This window comes from Psammomys obesus, unplaced genomic scaffold, assembly GCF_907164565.1.
Source record: "Psammomys obesus unplaced genomic scaffold, mPsaObe1.curated_primary_1811, whole genome shotgun sequence".
Lineage (NCBI taxonomy): Eukaryota > Metazoa > Chordata > Mammalia > Rodentia > Muridae > Psammomys > Psammomys obesus.
This window is the reverse complement of record NW_026592118.1, coordinates 33,359,081-33,378,926: the sequence shown is the minus strand read 5'-3', so window position 1 is coordinate 33,378,926 and position 19,846 is coordinate 33,359,081. Positions and strand designations below refer to the sequence as shown.

The window sequence follows — 19,846 nt, the reverse complement described above, 5'->3', positions numbered from 1 at the left end:
TATGCTCCCCCAACTCTACCAGTGTATTTTCACTATTGGGATCTCACACACCTTATGGTCCTTCCAGGGCCATGGCAATGCTACTACCATGCCCTTGACCTCTAGAACACTGATTCTCAACCTTTCTAATGCTGTGACCATTTAATATAGCTCCTCATGTTGTGGTGACCTGCCTCCATAAAATTATTTTCACTGTTACATTTAACCATAATTTTTCTACTGTTATGAAATGTAATGTAAATATCTATTTTCCCATGGTCTTATGTGTCCCCTGTGGAAGTCATTTGCTCCCCAAAAAAAGTTATGACCAGGGCTGGAGAGATGACTCAGAGGTTAAAAGCACTGGCTGTTCTTCCAAAGGTCCTGAGTTCAATTCCCAGCAACGACATGGTGGCTCATAACCACCTATGATGAGATCTGGTGCCCACTTCTGACCTGCAGTCAGAATGCTATATAAATAATGAATAAATAAACCTTAAAAAAAAAAAAAAGTCATTACCCACAGGCTGAGAACCACTGTTCTAAGCATTTGTTCTGTAATATATTTTGGCCTATAGCCTGTAAGTGAACTGCTTGGAAGCCTGGGAAAGCACAGTCTAGGTACATGTGAAATATGTAAGGCAAATTGAGTATACAAGAAGCTAAGTACAATAAAGACTTTGTTCCTGACACAATAATTTTGTCATTTAATATATGGTGCAAATCTGAAACTATTAACTTACTGTTTGGTAATGCTTTTAATTTTGTAATTCTGTAATTAATTCTGTAATTTTGTAATTCTGGCACTCATAAAGAGCTAACAAAAATTTTTATCTTGAATGAAAAAGTATAAAATCTCCATTACTAAACAATTTCATGATAAATATGAAATATACTGCAAAATCACGGGCTACATACAAACTAATATACACACGTCTAGTAAGCATCAATATTTAACGGTAACTTGTAATCATTTAAAGGCTGTACACAGTCATTATGTACAGCTACTGTTGTGTAACAAAGCATTTCCTGGAGAGATGCAACATTCACAGCTACTCATACCATAATCACAACCCACGAAAGCCCACAGACACCAGGAAAGTCCAATTTGGTAAATCAACGGGTTTTGTTGGGGTTACTTACATGAATATGGGTGAGAGGTTACTCATAGGAGCAGAAATGATGCAAAGACAGCTGCACCACCAAATCCCACCCCAACATGGGTGAGACAGCTTACAAAAGCTGGGAACCTGGATCATACTGCACAGCCTGTAGGCAGATCAACAGCCGGGAGGGTGTCCTTTCTAGGTGCCTCAGTTGGTATCAACCTCCTCCAAGCAGGTAGGCTGGTTTCTGCTGCTTCTTCCAGACAGCTTCGTTTATGTGAGTCGTCTTTTGCTCAGGTCCACGTCAGCTGAGGCAGGGACTCAGCTTTTTGTTTCCTCTAGCAAGGAGTAGCCTAGTGAATCTAGTCAGTTTCAGGGACTTCCTTAAGTTATTTTCAGTTGTTTACTTTCCTACTTAAGGAGCTTCCCTGTAGGGTAGAATGTTCCAATTTCAACTGTCACACACCAGCTACAAATAGTACACTCCTTGCATATTACACTGGGAAACATGCTTTTTAAGCATCAGATCAACCTATAACTTGTTGTGTAATTTAACTCATTTTTATTCTTGATATTTTTGTATGTACATATGATACTAGGGAACCCACTTGAACACTGAGCTGCCATGAGCTACATCTGAGCAGGGGTTCTAGGTTATCTCCATGAATGGTCGTTGGTTGGAAAACACCCCTATGTCCAGATTTTTAGGACCTCCACAAGGAGAGCAACAGAAATAGTATCATTAATGCTGTTGTAAATTCAGTTTTTACAAGTTCAGCAGTGAAGACAAAATTAGTTTTAAACTGATATAACCAACACACATTTAAGGCACAATGACAAAGGAAGTAACAATGTTCCCACTAAATTGAGAGCCTTCAGAGATGAAAGTATGTCATCGGAGTTGCAGTATATATATAATTTATGGCATACCCAAACTGTCATAGCCCTAAACAATCTATTGTCAAACTGACACTTTCCTTAAAATCTGTCCTCTAGAGTCCTGATGAGACCTGATAGGCTCAGGTCAGATGGAAGAAAAGGAGGACCTCCCCTATCAGGTGACTAGGGAAGGGGCATAGAAGGAGAAAAGGGAGGTAGGATGGGACTGGGAAGGGACGGGAGGGATGCAAAGTGAATAAACTGGAATGAAAAAATCTGTCCTCTATTACAGAGCGAGTAATCTGCCGAGATTTTGCACCAGGACTGCAGTGGGTGTAAGCTCCTCAGCGTGGTGGTGGGGCCTACAAGAGCTGCACAGCGCTTGTGGATCAACCTAAATGGCCTACCATGAGACTGGGTGTGTTTGTTATTTTTAAATCCAGTACTCTAAATTTTAGTTGCATTTGGTTTAAATCAGTCACCATTATTTAAAGTATTGAACAAATAAACAAAGGCTGGTGATGTCAGTGTTTAAGAGAAAACTTGGAAACTGGAGATTCAAAGTCAATACCTAGGCACAATCAGTCATGAAAGCATAATCTATGAGGCTTCGTCTTGAAAACCTCAACTGAGCACCCAGCCTCTGGGAGTGACATTAGTGGGGCGGGCAGCTCCTGCTTAAAATGGGATAAGCTCACACTCATGCCAAAGTAGAAGAAAACTGAGAAGGCAGATTTGGAGCATCCGACTCTGGCAAAGCATTCATAATAATTCTACGTAGGGACAACTGATTAAACACATTATATCATAAAACTTCCAAAGAAATCTCATCTTTTTGTCTCATTTGTCTCAATGTTTTACAGCACCTGTAAAAACATTTAGGTTTAAATGTTTAATACACTTAAACACACCAGAAAACCTAATATAAAAACATCTTCTATTGAGCAGAATTTGCCCTGAGATTCTGTGCCTGTCTCAGCACCCACATGGAGCCCAATTTTCTTTTAATCAAAAAAAAGTACCTTCAACAAAGACTATAGGCAATTAAAAAAAATTTTTAAACATGTATAATGCAAAATGTATATTCCTTAGGGGAAATAAACAGCTTTAGAGACATGAACAGCTAAAAGTACAGCGCTATGGCCTAAGTACGGTTATTTTATGTTCTCTGGCAATGATCATGTAATCATAATTTTTTTTCCATAAAATACCCAGATATGTTTTCATAGCTTGAAAATTTCCTTTAAGCAACAATCATTCTAAATAATCATATTACACTTCTAACAATGAAGCCCAATTGTCAACTGATAAGTTGCTCTAACATGTAGGTAGATGATGCTTTCGTGTGGAGCGTGGAGGGGACAGTTATGAAGGTAGTTCGGGGGTATCATGGTTTGAGTGAGAAGGGCCTCCATAGGCTCAGAGATGTGCGTGCTTGATCACCAGGGACAATGAAAGGATTAGGAGATGTGGCCTTGTTGGGATAAGTGTGTCACAGGGGCTGGGCTTTGAAGTTTCAGAGTCTCTGCCTGCGAATTCTCAGCTCCTTCTCCAGCACCATGCCTGGCTGGATGCCACCATGTTCCCACTATGTTGATAATGGACTAAAACTTCTGGAGCTGTAAGCCAGCCCCCACTGAATGCTTTCTTGCATAAGCATTGCCTTGGCCACAATGTTTCTTTACAGCAATAGAATACTGGCTAAGTCAGTGGCTGAAGCTCAAAATACATTGTATAAGATTCTAAAAGAATAAAAATTCTGTCAGAAAAAGAAAAACATGGAGCATACTGAAAAATGCCAAAATACTACTAACATAACCAATGTCTTATTTTTTTCTTTCTATAATGTAGGTTATTGCCATCTAGTATTCAAACACAGAAAGAAAAGAATAGTTTGACTTTTATCAGAAATTTCCTAGTTTGAACATTTTGAAATCTCTAGTTTAAACAGTTTAGGTCACTGTGTCATTCTTAACTCCACACTCCTACAGTCTGCTATGCCCATGTAAGAGCTGTACACTCTCAATTTTTTCATGGGAAATGTATATTGTTCCAGAAACATGACATTTTATACCTTCAAATACATTTTCTATATGGTAGGTATGTACCCTACATGACCAGAAACACCAGAAAACAGAGACTCAGGACAGAAAAGATATTCCAGGGATTGATGGCTCTTGCTGCTCTCCCAGAGTACTGGACTTCAGTTTCCAGCACCATGTGGGGCAGCTTACAACTCCCTGAACTCCAGCTTCAGGTCATACGACACCTTCTCCTGGCCTCCCACTGTACCTGGCAGACACACAGACACACACACAGACACACACACACACACATACCACAACACACACAAAAATAAATCTAAAACAAAACCCCTATTTTGTTGGGGTTTTGCTATTCTTGTTTTCGTTTAGTTAATTACTTATTATTGTGTGTGTTTGTCTGTCTGTCTGTGTTGGGTATGTGGAGGTCAATGGACAGCTCTCAGGAGCTGGCCCTCTCCTGCCCTCTGGTGGATTTAAGATCAAACACAGTCTGTTTGGATGGATCAAGTGCCCTGATCCATGGAGGAATTCTGACGGCCCTTTCTTGGTGGTGTTCTCTGTTTATTACTACCTGCAGTCATCTGAGTCTGCGACGGTACCTGACACATAACGGGGATATTTAGAAAAATATATGGAATGGATCAGTTTCTTCAGACTGTGAAAATATAAAGACTGACAACAGTGCAAGAGAAAGAAGGCAAAAAAAAAAAAAAAAAAGTAGTAATGAAACCATAAAATGGCTATGCAAAATCCTAAGTAACAACATAAAAGATCACATTGATTCAGTTATTAATTTTAAAATAAAATCATTTCACACATTAGTTTTTGCACATTTGTCTAGAGAGAGCAAGCAACTCTTCTCAATTTCTCCTAAGCTAAGAAAAATAATTTACCAAAACAATTACATAAAATGCTATTCAGAGATACCCTAAGAACCCTTCAAAATGGAATAAAACTACATAGACATAGAAAGAACAACTTCATTTTAAAGTCAGTAAATGCACAAAAGACATAGAAAATGGCAACAGCACACCAAACTTGAATAATTCATGGATACTGGTACTTGTAATAGGGCAGAGAAATTCAGATTAAAACTGAAAGTTTTCTGACTTCTGGCTGTATGTCTTTCTATACATAAGGATTTTCTGCCACCATGTGGAAGGTTGTGAAATTACACATAATTTTAAAACTACTTTATACGCCTGAAACTGTTTAGTTTATCCCCAGGTTCAAATAGGTAAATCTAATTGTAAACAACCTTAAAGCAAATAGTCAATTCCATGTAAACCTGTGTGCAGGTTCCATCTCTTCTTCCTGAAGAAAATGGTGTCGATTGTACCATAAGGAAACTACACGGCCAACACTCGGTTTCAGGTTTTGTCCGTTTACTTTTTAAATATTCTTATTTCTCCCTACATCAGGCACTTGAAATACTACATTAAACAAACCAAGAAACAAGATTATGCTACTCAAACTGCTCCTGAATAATTAGAAACCTCAGGTCTCTGGCGGCAGGTCTCTAACCAGGTCGGTTTACTTTATTTTATGTGTGTGAATCTTTTGCCTTATGTGTATGTGTACACTTATATGCATCAATACATAGATATAAACAGGCATATATATATTTCCAGGGCAATATGGCACCGCCAGAGCCCAGCTATCCTGCCACAGCAAGCCCTGGATAATCCAACACAGCTGAATCACAAGAAAATGACCTGAAAATCAATCTTATGAAGATGAAAGAGGCCTTCAAAGAAGAAATGAATAAATCCCTTAAAGAAATACAGAAAAATACAATCACAGGGATGAAGGAAATGAATAAAGACATTCAACTCCTGAAAGTGGAAACAGAAGTAATACAATACAAACTGAGGAAACTGTGGAAATGGAAAACCTAGGTAAGCACACGGAACTACAGAGGCAGCATTACCAACAGAGTACAAGGTACGGGAGAATCTCAGGCACAGAGGATGCAACAGAAGAAATTGGTACATCAGTAAAAGAAAATGTTAATCTAAAAAGTTCCTGACACAAAACATCCAAGAAATCTGGGACACTATGAAAAGGCCTAGGCTAAGAATAATATGAATAGTAGAAGAATATTCTCAGCTTCAAGGCCCCCAAAAAAATATTTTCAACAAAATCATAGAAGAAAATGGCCCCAACCTAAAGAAAGAGATGCCCATAAACATGGGCTGAAATAGACTGAACCAGAAAAGACAGTCCTCCCGTCACATCATAATCAAAACACTAAATGCATAGAACAAAGAAAGAATAGTAAAAGCTGCAAAGGGGAAAAACCAAGTAACATATAAAGGCAGAATTACATCTGACTTCTCAACAGACTCTAAAAGGCAGAAGGGCTTGGTCAGATGCCTTGCAGACTCTAAGAGACCATAGATGTCAGTCCATACCCAGTAAAGCTTTCAATCACCGTTGATGGGAAAAAAAGATATTACACGACATAACCAAATTTGAACAATATCTATTCGCAAATCCAGCCCTACAGAAGATACTAGGAAAACTCCAACCCAATGAGGTTAACTACACCGCCTCCCCTCAAAAAAAAAAAAAAAAAAAAAAAACAAAAAAACCATAGGAAATAATTTCATACCAACAAATCCAAAAGAAGGGCATGTGTGTGCGTGCATGTGAGCACACATGCACAGATTACCACCACCAACAGCAACTTCAAAATAACAGAAATAAACAACTGGTTATTAATAGCTCTCAACATAATTAGACTCAATTTCCCCGTAAAAAGACAGACGTTAGCATAGAATGGAGGCTAAAACAGAATCCATCATTCTGCTTCATATAAGAAACACACCACGACATCAAAGATAGACATTACCTCACAGTAAGGGGCTAGAAGATTTTCCAAGCAAATGGAAGCAAGGACAAGCTAAAGCAGCCATTCAAACAAAATAGACTTGTAATCAAAATTAATCAAAAGAGATGGGAAAGGGCACTTCATACTCATCAAAGAAAAAAAAAATCCAAGCTGACATCTCAATTCTGAATATGTCTCAAATGCAAGGGCACACACAATTGTAAAAGAAACAGTATTAAAGCTTAAATCACACATCAAACCTCATGCATTAACAGTAGAAGACTTCAATAACCCCACCTTCACCAATGGGCAGGTCATCCAGATTAAAAAAAAAAAAAAAAAAACAGAAAAAAATGGAACTTACAGATGTTATAACTCAACTGAACCAACCAGATAGCTACAGAACATTTCACCCTAACACAAAAAGATATACCTTCTTCTCATTACACACAACCTTCTCCCAAACTGAACATATAGTCAGTCAAAAACCAAGTCTCAACAGACACAAGAAAATTAGAATATGTAGCCCATGGCAGCTCAGTCTCCAAGTGGGTTCCCTAGTAATGGGAACAGGGATTGTCTCTGACATGAACTCAGTGGCTGGCTCTTTAATCACCTCACCCTGAGAAGGGTGCAGCCTTGCTAGGCCACAGAGGAAGACAGTGCAGCCAGTCCTGATGAAACCTGATAGGCTAAGATCAGAGCTTTGGGAAGGAGGACCTCTCCTATCAGTGGACTTGGGGAGGGGTATGGGAGGAGATGAAGGAGGGAGGGTGGGATAGGGAGAGCATGAGGGAGGGGTCTACAGCTGAGATACAAAGTGAATAAAGTTTTAAAAAATAACCCCCTATATCTTATCAGAACACCGTAGATTAAAGGTGGACTTCAACAACAACAGAAACAACAGAAAGCCTACACACTCATGGAAACTGAACAACATTCTACTCAATGACTGCTAGGTCAAGGAAGAAATAAATTAAAGACTTTCTAAAATTAAATAAAAATGAATGTACAACATACACAAACTTATGGGACACAATGAAATCAGTCAGTACTAAGAGGAAAGGTCACTGCATTAAGTGCCTTCATAAAGAAGTCTGTGAGATCTCATTACTAGCAATTTAAAAGCACACCTAAAAGCCCTAGAACACAAAGAAACAAACACACCCAAGATAATCAAACTCAGGGCTGAAATCAATAAATTAAAAACAAAGAGAGCAATACACACACACACACACACACACACAAAAAAAAAAAAAAAAAAAAAAAAAAAAACAAGATTTGGTTCTTTTGAGAAAATCAACAAGATACAACAAACCCCTAACCAAACTAAAAGGCAGAAAAGACAATACTCCTCAAATTATCCCATGAAATAGAAACAGAAAGAGCATTATCAAATTCATTTTATGTAGCCACAATCACCTTGCTACCTAACTACACAAAGACTCAACAAAGAGAATTTCAGATCCATTTCACTCATGAATGTTGACGTACATTTTCTCAATAAAATATTCGCAAACTGAATCCAAGATCACAACAAAAACATCACTCACCATGATCAAGTGGGCTTCAGCTCAGAGACACAGGGATGGTTCAACATTAAAAAAAAAAAAAAAAAAAAAAAAGATCAGATGACAGAAAAATGGCCAGTGTTCATGGATCAGTAGGATTAACATAGTAAAAACCTTACCAAAAGCAATCTACAAATTCAATCCAATTCCCATCAAAACTCCAACACAATTCCACAATTCTTTACTGACCTTGAAAGAGCAACCATCAACTTCACAGGTGGGGGAAAAGGAAAACTAAAACAGTCCTGTACAATAAAAGAACTACTGGATATATCACCATTCCTGATTTTAAACTGTAATAATAAAAACCACGTTATTGGGATAAAAACAGACAAGTTGATCAATGGAACCAAACTGAAGACCCAGACATAAATTCACACACTTATGAACTCCTGATTTTTTTATAAAGAAGCCAGAAAGACACAATGGAAAAAAAGACAAAACATAAAATCCCTAATCAACACTCACTCTGCACAATTTCACCCTCACCACTGCTACTACAATATGAACAACTTAAAAATAAACGAATGTAGTCATAATAAACAGTCTTCGTCCTCCTTTAACCCAGGCTGGTGCACATATTTTCACAGCATTCAGGTAAAAGGAGAAGGAGCTGAAATAATGTGGTGTCTCTCTCTTATCAAGTGCCAAATTTTAACTTGTTCTTTGCATCAATTAGACATTAAATTTTCTTTTTTCTAGGCATCAACATTTGAAAATATACCCTCTCCTCTTCAAAACAAATCTGGTATGTGCAAATGACTTTTACACAAAGAAAGGAACCTTGGGTTGATTTCTCATTTCAATTTATAACCATTTTTCAGAAACATACGCCAGTATAAGTTATTTACATGAATATCTAGCTTCAAAACCTCCTTGTGCTGGTCTTTGACCTGATACGGTGACAAAGGTAGCAGTAGAAACTAATGGGTTAAATACAATGGTGGAAAATGTCAGAGACGTGTATATTTTGAATGGTTGGATCCACACTAACAGGACCATCCTAGCAGCCAACAACCCACAAAATTCAACCTTCAAAACAGAGTCAAGGAGTCCCAAAGGGTGGAGTCAGTGGGAAAAGGTAACCCCACACAAGCAGGAAATAGAGAAAAAGGAAACCCAGAGATCCACATTTACTTCTGTTTCTAAGAAAAACTCTTCAGAGGTAGAAGGCTATGCCTAGACAACAATCCAGATCTGGTGATCTAGAAATGAACCATTTTGGGCCCACCAGCTAAAGAGGCACAAGAAGGATCCTGAGGACTCCACAGCACCACTGTTGGCATGCTCCTGTTTTCTTCAGAATTACATCCTAAAAACAAACCCGCAATCCCTGGCATCTCCAGTGCAGACTAAAAAGCTAGCAACTGTAACAAAGAGCAGCCTTACAATAATGAGGTGGAGTTGAAAGAAAGTATGACAAGGACAAAGCCACTGCAAGCATAGATGATGTGATGATGATGATGACAAGGATTCGGCAAAAGGGATGGGTACAGTAGCCTGAAAACCATGGTGACAAAGAAAAATGACAAGAAGGAAGGTCTGGGAAAGCAGCTGTAAAGAAAACTGAATTACCTGTTTCTGTGTAAATCTACAGAGTAAACTTATTGATAAGGTCTCTGCTCACCGTAACCACGTAACCAAAGTCCGATCACACTGCAGTGTCTAGCAGAGCTCTAGAAAGCAGCAATTTGCATAAAATATACCAGCTGTTACGAGCACCTGAACTACACTCAAAGGTGCACATCTATCCAAACGTTTTATAGTAAGACATTCTCCTGGCTTTGTGCACCTTTCTAAGGGCGCTGAAAGGCCAGGACAATTCTCCTTTAAAAGCGTTAACCACTGTTACCGCCTGCAAGTTCTAGAGTTACCAACGCAGTATATGTACCCTCTGCTAAAGGAGTGTTTACTCTCGTTACTGCCTGCCAGTGTTTTGAAGTCACCGACTGCGTATGTGTATCCGCAGCTAAACTGCTGTTAACCACTGTTAGAGCCTGTACGTTCTGGCGTTACCAATGGCATGTGTGTATTTGCAGCTTACCCAGTGAACAGGTGACAAACACAAACTCTCCAGGCGGCTGTAAGTGAGTCACTGAACAAGATGTCTTTTAGAGAATTCAGTTCAAACTATGCTGGCTGAAGCTAGACAACTATCTATGTCTCTCGTGTGACCACTGTGGCTGCTTTTAGAAACGTGTTTGCTACGCCATCTAGCACCATTCCGAGTTTTGTACGCAAAAGCAGTATACAAACTATATGCATTTTTTTATATTATGTGGGATAGTTTTTAAGCAATATATAAACCTGTTCCTGGCAGCACAGTGAAATGTCACTACACCAAAGTCCTAAAGCATCTGGTATTTTAAAAACTAATTCAAGTAAAGCATAAACACTTCAGTGTTTAGAACTAAAACAAACACACACACACACACACACAGAAAAAAAAAAACACCTTTTCCTTTAGACATGCCTCAATTACAGTGATTTAGGAGTAAAGAAGAGCAAAAACCTGTAAACAAGGGAAATACGATCCCTTCTTGGGAATTAAACTAATTAAATCTGCACACAAGGAGAATAAGCTGATACCTCTCAGGCCCAGAAGGCTGAGTTAATCAGCTTAATCTATTAACAAATATAGTAATAATGTCAAGCAAAAGTGGGTAACGTTAAAAGTCCGGATTGAGAGAAAGCATCAATTTAAGTCCAGAACTGCCTAAGGAAAAAGCACAAGGAAGCTTCAGGACCGTTAGCTGCTGCAGGTGCAGTGAGACCTGAGGAAACATCCTCCTGCCCACTCCACTTCTCCTTAATTTCTTGTTCACTAGGCAACTGTGTAGACACTAATCCAGTCTCCCAGGAAGCTTAACAGTGACCCACAACCCCTCCTTTACAAGGTTAACGTCAAAGAAACCCTGAAAAACAAAAATGCTTTTAGATATAGCACTAAATTCTGACATAATTGAACATCAAGTCTTCATTCACTACACTTAATGTAAATGGTCAATTTTCTCCTCCAGCAAACATATTAATGTATTTGATTCCAGGTAACAGGTACCACGCCTGATCCCAATGGGATTCTTTGTAACCTTCACTCTACACTCCTTATTAGTCTTTAGAAAATCTAAAATAGTACTGTTTTCAGATACAACTGAGAAAGGGTTCCCCAGAAGTGAAGACAAATACTCTGATTTACAGAAAAGGACACACTCTTCCCTAGTCCCCAGCAGAAACAGCCAAATTAGCCATTTGGTTTACATTTCATTACTATATAAGCATCTTTGTTAAGCTGACATCTTTGGGTATCCTGGTAAAGTCCAGAATACAGTATCATTACTAGGCCTTGTAACCAGATCGTAGGGGTGACATACGACGGACGGGACGGCCTCGAGTCTCTTCCCTACAGCTACTACCAGTTTCCAAGTCACAAATGGAGAACGTTAACACATTTTCACAAGACAAAACAAATATTAATTGACAAACCCCCATGCCACCTCACTGTTATCCTACAAAATATTTTTAAAAGTAAAAAAACCTAAATGCAATTATTAGTAGCAACTTTTTTTTTGCCAAACTAAGTTATTGAACTCTTAGAATTATCTCTATACTTTTATGATAAGGTGAAGAACAAAACAGTTTAATTTGAGGCTATAAATATTCAGAATTCCTTTTCATTTCTAAAATTCAGCAACAAATCATAAAACTATATAGCTGGCATCAATGTTCATGCAAAACAAAAACTCTAAGATTAGCTTACAACATAAGTGTACAAAGGCAAGAAATATCTTTATAAAGTGCTGTTATTTGAATAAGTCAGTTTCAAGGCTTTAAAGAAACAAAACTGGTTACAAAATTATTCAATCTATTTGATTAAATAACACCTTTTTTGTTTATTTGGCTTCTCTGTGTAACCTTAGCTGTCCTGGAACTAGCTCTGGCCTAGAACTCACAGAGATCCACCTGCATCTGCTTCCTGAGTGCTGGTCATATGCTACCACACCTTTAAGCTTAAATAATACTTTCTCATGATTACCAAAGAAATGTGATTTGGAAGATAACATGAAAAAAAAATCTAAAGTTCAAAGAAAAAATTAAAAGCATCCTTCATCCTATCAACCAGAGATGAACATGGTTTACATCTAATTACACCATGAACAGTTCCATGTCATTCATTCTTCTAAAGCCTTTTTTAATAGCTGCCTTCTAATCCACCCTACCTACAGCTTTGTTGGAATTCTCTTCTCCTGATGGACAGCTGTACTGCTTTCAATTTCTTATTTGTACTATATCCATGCAATACAATTTTGTTTGTAAATAAAAAAATGGTCTGTTAGATACTGCATTGCCCACTTCTTACATTTAAACTGTTAGTTTTTTCTACCAAGTTAAATAAGCTTTTGTTACTAATACAATCAACCATATATTAACTTCAACTGTGTTCCATCTGCCTTTTAATTTTCAAGTTCAAGAGTCACAAAATTTAATGTTAAATTTTATTTTCTTTTTAAAATATTTAATTAATTTATTTTTATTAATTATAATTTATTCATTTTGTATCCCAGCTGTAGCCTCCTCCCTCATCGCCTCCCAATCCCACCTAGAATCCCTGCACAGATGTAGCCCAAGGCAGCTCAGTGTTCAAGTGGGTTCACTAGTAGGGGGAACAGGGGCTGGCTCTTTGATCACCTCCCCCTAAAGAGGGAGCAACCTTACCAGGCCACAGAGGAAGACAATGCAGCCACTCCTGATGAGACCTGATAGGCTAGGGTCAGATGAAAGGTGAGAAGGACTGCCCTTACAATATGTTTTTATTATCATATTTATTGCTATAAAACATGCCCTCAAAATTAACAGACAGTATGAAAAAAAAAGACAAGACTGCCTAGGAAAAGTGTAGGATAGATTAAGCCATTTGATTAAATAGATTAACATCTCTCTTGGTACAATTCTATAAGAAAAAAAGCACTTTCTGGTTTGCCACTAATTTCAAGGGCAAAATATATTGTTTTTCTACTGAGACAACAGAGGTCTAAAGAAAGTTTACAAAAATTTTCACAGAAAATAAATATGCACTGGCAATAAGACAGTTTTACATTTATATACCAGTAAATTCCACTCTCATTTCCCAACAATCAGGAAGGGAGAGGCAGGTAGATGGATGAGAGTTCAAGACCAGCCTGGTCTACAAAGCCAAGGATAGTCAAGGCTACACAAAGAAATCCTGTCTTGAGAAGGAAAAAAACAAACAAAAAACTAGATTACTAAAATTTACAAGACACTGAACAGACAAAATAACACAATGTCCCCAAAGAAGAGAAGAATTAAAGAACAGAAAATAAAGAATTTTTTTTCTGTATATGTTTTCTGCATGTATGTCTGTGTTCATGTGTGTCCAGTAACCATGGAGACCAGAAGAGTCACAGATGATTGTGAGCCACCATGTGAATGCTGGGAAATAAGTGTGGATCCTCTACAAGAGCAGCAAGTGGTCTTAACCACTGGACTATCTCTCCAGCCCTCATATATTGTTTATTATCATAAGTTTTCCTACACTGGGTTTTAAAAAGTATGCCCAGGGATTTTTTTTTAAGCTAAATATATTTCTTTGTTTGGGTTTTATGACTGTGAAGAGACACCATGACCATGGCAACATTTATAAAGAAAAACGTGTAACCGGGGCTGGCTCACAGTTTCAGAGATTTAGTCCATGATCATCATGGCGGGAAACATGGCAGTATGTGGACAGACATGGTGCTGGAGAAGGAGCTGAGAGATCTGCATCTTAATCTGCAAGCAGCAGAAGGAGACTGTGCCACACAGGGTGCAGGCTGAGCACAGAAGACCTCAAACCCCACCTCCACAGTGACACACTTCCTCCACAAGGCCACACCTCCTAATAGTGCCACTCACTATGATCAAGCACTCAAACACACGAATCTATGGGAACCATTCCTATTCAAACCACCACAATGTATTAAGTAAAACAATTTTTATCTTTTTTTTAAAATTGGTTCTTTGTGAATTTCACATCATGCATCCCAATCCCACTCATCTCTCTGTTCTTCCATTTCTGCTTTCCACCTTTGCAACTTCCCTGCTAAAGAAAAAACAAAACAAAACAAACAACAACAACCCACCCCAGAAGCCGCACTGTGTCACAGTGAGTCATATACCTTCTTGTCCACACATCTTTACCTGCAAATATTCATTGCAATGAGTCAACAGTCTGTTTTAAGCCTCTGGCTTCTGCTACACTACCAATACTGAACCCTCCCCAGGACTCCTCTCAGATATCCTGTTGTTGCTCTGTGTCATGGAGATCCTGCAGCTTTGGATCTGTAGGACTGGTCCCTTTACATGCTCCAGCAGTTTATAGATGAGGTAGATATACTGATGGGCCAACTCACAGGAACCTGAGCCTGGGTGGTAGCTGAGTTGGTCTGTCCACCAGCTCTCCCGCACCCACATGAGCAGGGCCAGGTCTCCCACTTTGCCCAGGGGTAGGGCAGCATTCCTGTCTTTGGCAGCAAACAAGGTGAACAGGACCAGTTCTCCTGCTCACATGCCATCAGGTCCAGCTCTCCCTCACTACCCTTAGAAGGGGTGGGGCCAATTCTCCATCCCTCGGGACAGCTCATGTGCACCCACACCAGCAGGGTCAGCCCTACTGTACTGTCCAGGCAAGGTGTGGGGCACTCTCCAAAGTGCTGTAGCTGGTGAGGGATGGGGCCAGCTCTCCCACCCTGCCTAGGCAAGAGAAGGGGCCAGCTTTGCTCAGATCTTGGGAATATATTGCCCCAGGTGGCAGCCCAGACCAGGCCATGGTAACACGGGTCATAGACATGGACACCCACCCACACTGCTGCAGGGCTACAGACCCAGACATGGCCCTCGGGCACAGCACGAGCCAGGACGTCACCATGGCCTGAGGTGCAGCACAGGCTATTCCTCATCACTCTCGAGTCTCCAATTCCACCTCTCTTCATAGTGCACAAGCCATTCCACTTCTCTTTCTCTCCCAGCTCTCCATCACTTGCTAAATGTAACAGTGCCTGCACACGCTGCACCAGTGACCGCATCTTCTTTTGAAAGGCACGATGGTTAAACGTTCGTCTAGGCCCGAGACTTGCAAAGGAAACGAATCTCTGGCCAAAGCTAAACACAGCACAGAGAAAGTGTAATTCAACATAGAATAGTCCAGTCTCCTGGTTGAACTGCCGCCAAAACCAATTAGAGAGGTTAGCAAACAGGCCAGTGATGAGAGGTAAACCCAGCAGGCCATGTTGAGTCAGTCCGGGTCTCCACTACGCAGGACCTGCGCTTCTTCCTGGGCTACGATGCAGCTCGGGAAATCACAGCTACTCACCCAGTGGCCGGTTGTCTCAAAGGAAGAAGACACGACACAGCCCCACTGGCACTTGCGTTTCTTCCTGGCTCTATTGATGGACAGTGTAAGTCACCATTTCCCAGGGAGCCAGAACAGCAAATGCCTTTGCACCCACCCTTCCACCTCTCTGCATAGCGCACACACTGCTTGGCTTCTCTTCCACCACCACCCCCTCCCCGCCTATTTGCTCGCTTTTTTCCCTCCCATTACTCCACCTGTTGCTCACTCCCCACTACACCTGGGCCTGGAGAGCGCCCCAGGCCAAAACAATTCCAAAAAAATAAAAGTGCCTTGAAAGTGATGATTTGATCAGAATTGCATACATTGATTTTATAGTAGTTATTAAAAATTGAGTTGCAATCCATTTGTTTTAGTGATTCAAATACAACTCTAAAGATTTAACATAAAATAATGATATCACTAGCATAATATACTAGTCATAACTCTGAAACAAAAGACAAGTATGTGCATATTTAATCTCAGAAATCTCAAATTTTTGTACTGAATTTTAACATAAAGAACTATCTATGGGAAGGTCCTCCTCCCCTTCTATCTGACCCTAGCCTATCGGGTCTCATAGGGGGAAAAGAAGGAGGGAGAGTGGGTTTGGGAGGAGACAGGGAGGGGACACAGCCAGGACACAAAGTGAATAAATTATAATAAATAATAAATAAATGTTTAAAATGAACTATATATGAATGTTAATTTAACCTATTTTACTTAACAATTTTTATAAAGTAGTTTATGGCTGCTTCAGATGAGCAATATATTAGAGGTTTATATTGGGTGTTAAAAGAGAGCTTCATTTTCCTACGCTAACCCTCCCCCCCCCTTTTTTATCAGTTACTTTCTCAAGATATGCTCTTCACACTCCACCCTAACCCCACGCCACCCACCCCCTTGAACTCAATCAGAGTACTTCCACTATTGGGATTCCTTACACCTTAAAGTCCTTCCGGGGCCATGGTAATGCCAGCACCATGCCCTGGAGCCTTTAGAACCACAACCTAAATAAAGCTCAGTGGAGAGAGGGTTGAGTCCTGAGTGGGTGTGCACTTTTGACATGGGCCTGACCATGTCAAGGACTCCAAAGCCTCAAGACCTTCCTCACAGCTTCCTCCTCCTGCCGACTTCAGCCTGAGGCTACTCTCCTACAGAGATTGGCTTCCCCACCTCCCCGGGGAGCTGCACACTGTAAATATACAGTTCCTAGACTGCTACAGCTGCATCTCCATCCAAACACACCATCCACGCAATCCCCATTCTCTCAATGTGTCTGTCACTTCTTCACTCCCTGTCACCCAAGTCAGACCAACTTCAAAGCTGTGCAGGGCACAGCAAACCTCTTTTCTTCAAAAAGAGATCCAGCCTCAACTAGTAAAACAATAATATACATTCTATTGTTTCACACCTTCCCTTTAATTCCTTTTAGATGGCAGTTAAGTTCCATGATATCCCTAAAACATCTTAAAAGATATAACTTATATGACATCACTATCCTATAAACCACTGCTGTTCCATAAACCACCACACACAGAGGCTGCCATGAGAAACACGCGGAAAGAACTGAGAGGTGCCCAAGCAGCCCACTGACACTTGATAGAGCTCTTCCACACATGTACAACCATGTAGTACAGATCAGTAATTCATTCCTTTTCTCCCACAAGCTACAAACTAATGTGAGATATTCAAAAGCAACAAACTTCAAATTATGTGGAGTGTAAAATTATTTTAAAAAATAGTAAAATGCCATCAACTCTAAGTTAAAGAAACTTTAAATATACATGACAGGCAACTTGGTCATTTATTTTTAACTGATGATCCACTTAAAAGTCACAAATGAAAAATAAAACCTCAGGTAAGTTACAAAGGTTACACAAACTCTTGATAAGTAAAACACTGTTGAAATTTCTGTTGATTCATCAACTACAGGGCCCTGGATCCCACAGAACACTTTTCCTTCATTCCAAAAAGTATGTAAAACTGCCAGACCAGTGAAGATGAGCCATTTCTTTCCCTACAAAAACATTTCAACTAATACATTCAGAAGGAATGTGGGAAGCAGAAAATTAGCCCTGGTACACAATCCTAGCATATAACCATGAGTGCTGAATTAGGCCAAGTTTAAGAAGAAACAGGACACTTGTGTAGCCTCGGCGTTCCTGTCCCAAAATATTTAGTAATTTCAAAGGGAAAATATACAGACCCTGTGTAGTATATAAAGACATTTACTTAACTCACAGTTTGGAATTCCAAGACCATGGCACTGATGGAAGTCTTTTGAGTGTATGTAAGAGGGAATGATCATACAGCATGTGGCTAGGCAAGAAGAGAGCGTCAGGGTGTGTGTGTGTAATTGCAGCTTGAACTCAGGACTTAACGCAGGCAGGACAGGTGGTCCATCACTGAACTACATAACTGCCATGTCCAGCCTTCTGTGTTTTATTCTGAAATGAGGTCTTGCTAAAGTGGATAAGCTAGCCTTAAACTTTCAACTCTCTTGCCTTTGGCCCTGGGGATACATGACTCTCCTCTCAGCAACATGCAATGCTCATCTTTTTTTTCTTCATTCTTAATAATAATAACAATAATAATAATAATAGTAATAATAATAATAATAATAATACAATATTCAGGCCACAGAAATGGCTCAGTGAAAAAGGCGTCTGCCGCCAAGCCACACACCTAAGTTTTGATCCCCAGGTCCCCTGTGGTGGAAGGAGAGAAACCCTTGGGTTATCCTCTGACCCCGCCCACATGCCCCAACACACAAATTAATATGTAATTAAAATAAATGATAAGAAAGAAAAGTGAAAAGTAAAAAAAAAAAAAAACAAACCTAAATCCAAATGCATGCAATTGCTTAAGATTTATCCAACAGCGCAGCCTGTGTTTAAAAGTAACCAGGACTTAAAGAGCCTAAAGAAAACAGCTTTCACCTGGCTTAACTTCCACTAGCATTTTCCACTTTCCCAAGTGTAGTTTTTAAGTCTTTTGGTGTTATCTAATTTATCTGTCAAGTGGAAAACTTATTAAGGCCCTGCAATTAAAAATTAACAAATGATCGAAACAAACCTGGCAGGTTAGTAACGACGTAATGTTCATTACACGGGCTGTCACGTACAAGTGCAACGAAAAGGACAAAAACGGGCTAACTTTCGGAGCACTTAACAAGTTGGTGGTGCAGCAAATTCGGAGACAGCCCACCCGGTACCCTCAGACTCTCTGAAAGTTGATCTGAGCACCGAGCAAACTCAGTGTACTCGAGCAGAGCGCTTGCCTGTAAGCGGAAAGGGCTCACGAACGAATCTGGTGAAGTGCTGTTTGCCCAGCTTTAGGCTGTTTTAATTCAGACGCCCTGCGTGGTCGTGCATGGACAACGGGGAGCGGCTAGGAAGGAAGACCACTGAGGAACCCCAAAGGTCGCGGGCCGGGAGGGGCATCACTTGCCTCCCATTCCTTCAAGAAACGCTGGGCCTCGCCAGAACCAACAGTCTTATGTCTCCTAAATTCGTCCTTCACGTACTGGTCGCCCAGGGCTTTGAGGTCCAGGGGCAGAGCCCGGTGTAGCTGCAAGATGCGCTTATATAAACACCGGACTCGTGAAGCATGCCCCGCCGGCATTGCGCCGCGCGTGCTCGGCCAGCCGCGCCTGCGCAGAAGCTCGGCGCAGCTCCGCCCCTCCGAGAAGTCTCCTATAGGTGAACCACGAAGCGGGCGGAAGAGGGCGCGCGACCTTCATCCGGTTTGGTCCGTCAGAGAATCCTGTCCTTCCGGAAATCCAGATTTTTGGTGCCGACAGAACCACCCACCGCACTCTCTTCACCCGCCCCCGGCCCTCCCTGCCAGAGGCGTGGCTTTTGAGGAGTCGCTGCTGTTTCTTGAGTTTCTTAGGAAGGTGCTGTGTAACTCCAAAGTCTTGGCGTGAGCGGGTTGTTACTTCCAGAACTAACTCATCGTCCCCTCCATAAGGATTTGAGAAAGACTTCATCCAAATCTGTCTCCTACAAAAACCTTTTCTTTCTTGTTTAATGCAAAGGCTTCTG

At 40.3% G+C, this 19,846-nt stretch overlaps 1 protein-coding gene across 1 annotated transcript in view; it reads right to left on the bottom strand.

Annotated features, from left to right (window-relative positions):
* Sdhaf3 (succinate dehydrogenase complex assembly factor 3) overlaps positions 1 to 19,447 on the bottom strand; it is a 44,385-nt gene extending 24,938 nt beyond the window's left edge. Inside the window, exon 1 of the mRNA XM_055613029.1 lies at positions 19,251 to 19,447. Within this exon, the coding sequence (XP_055469004.1) occupies positions 19,251 to 19,424 (174 nt within the window). The 5' untranslated portion in view covers positions 19,425 to 19,447. The remainder of the gene's footprint in view (positions 1 to 19,250) is intronic.
* Positions 19,448 to 19,846: the final 399 nt, after the last annotated feature.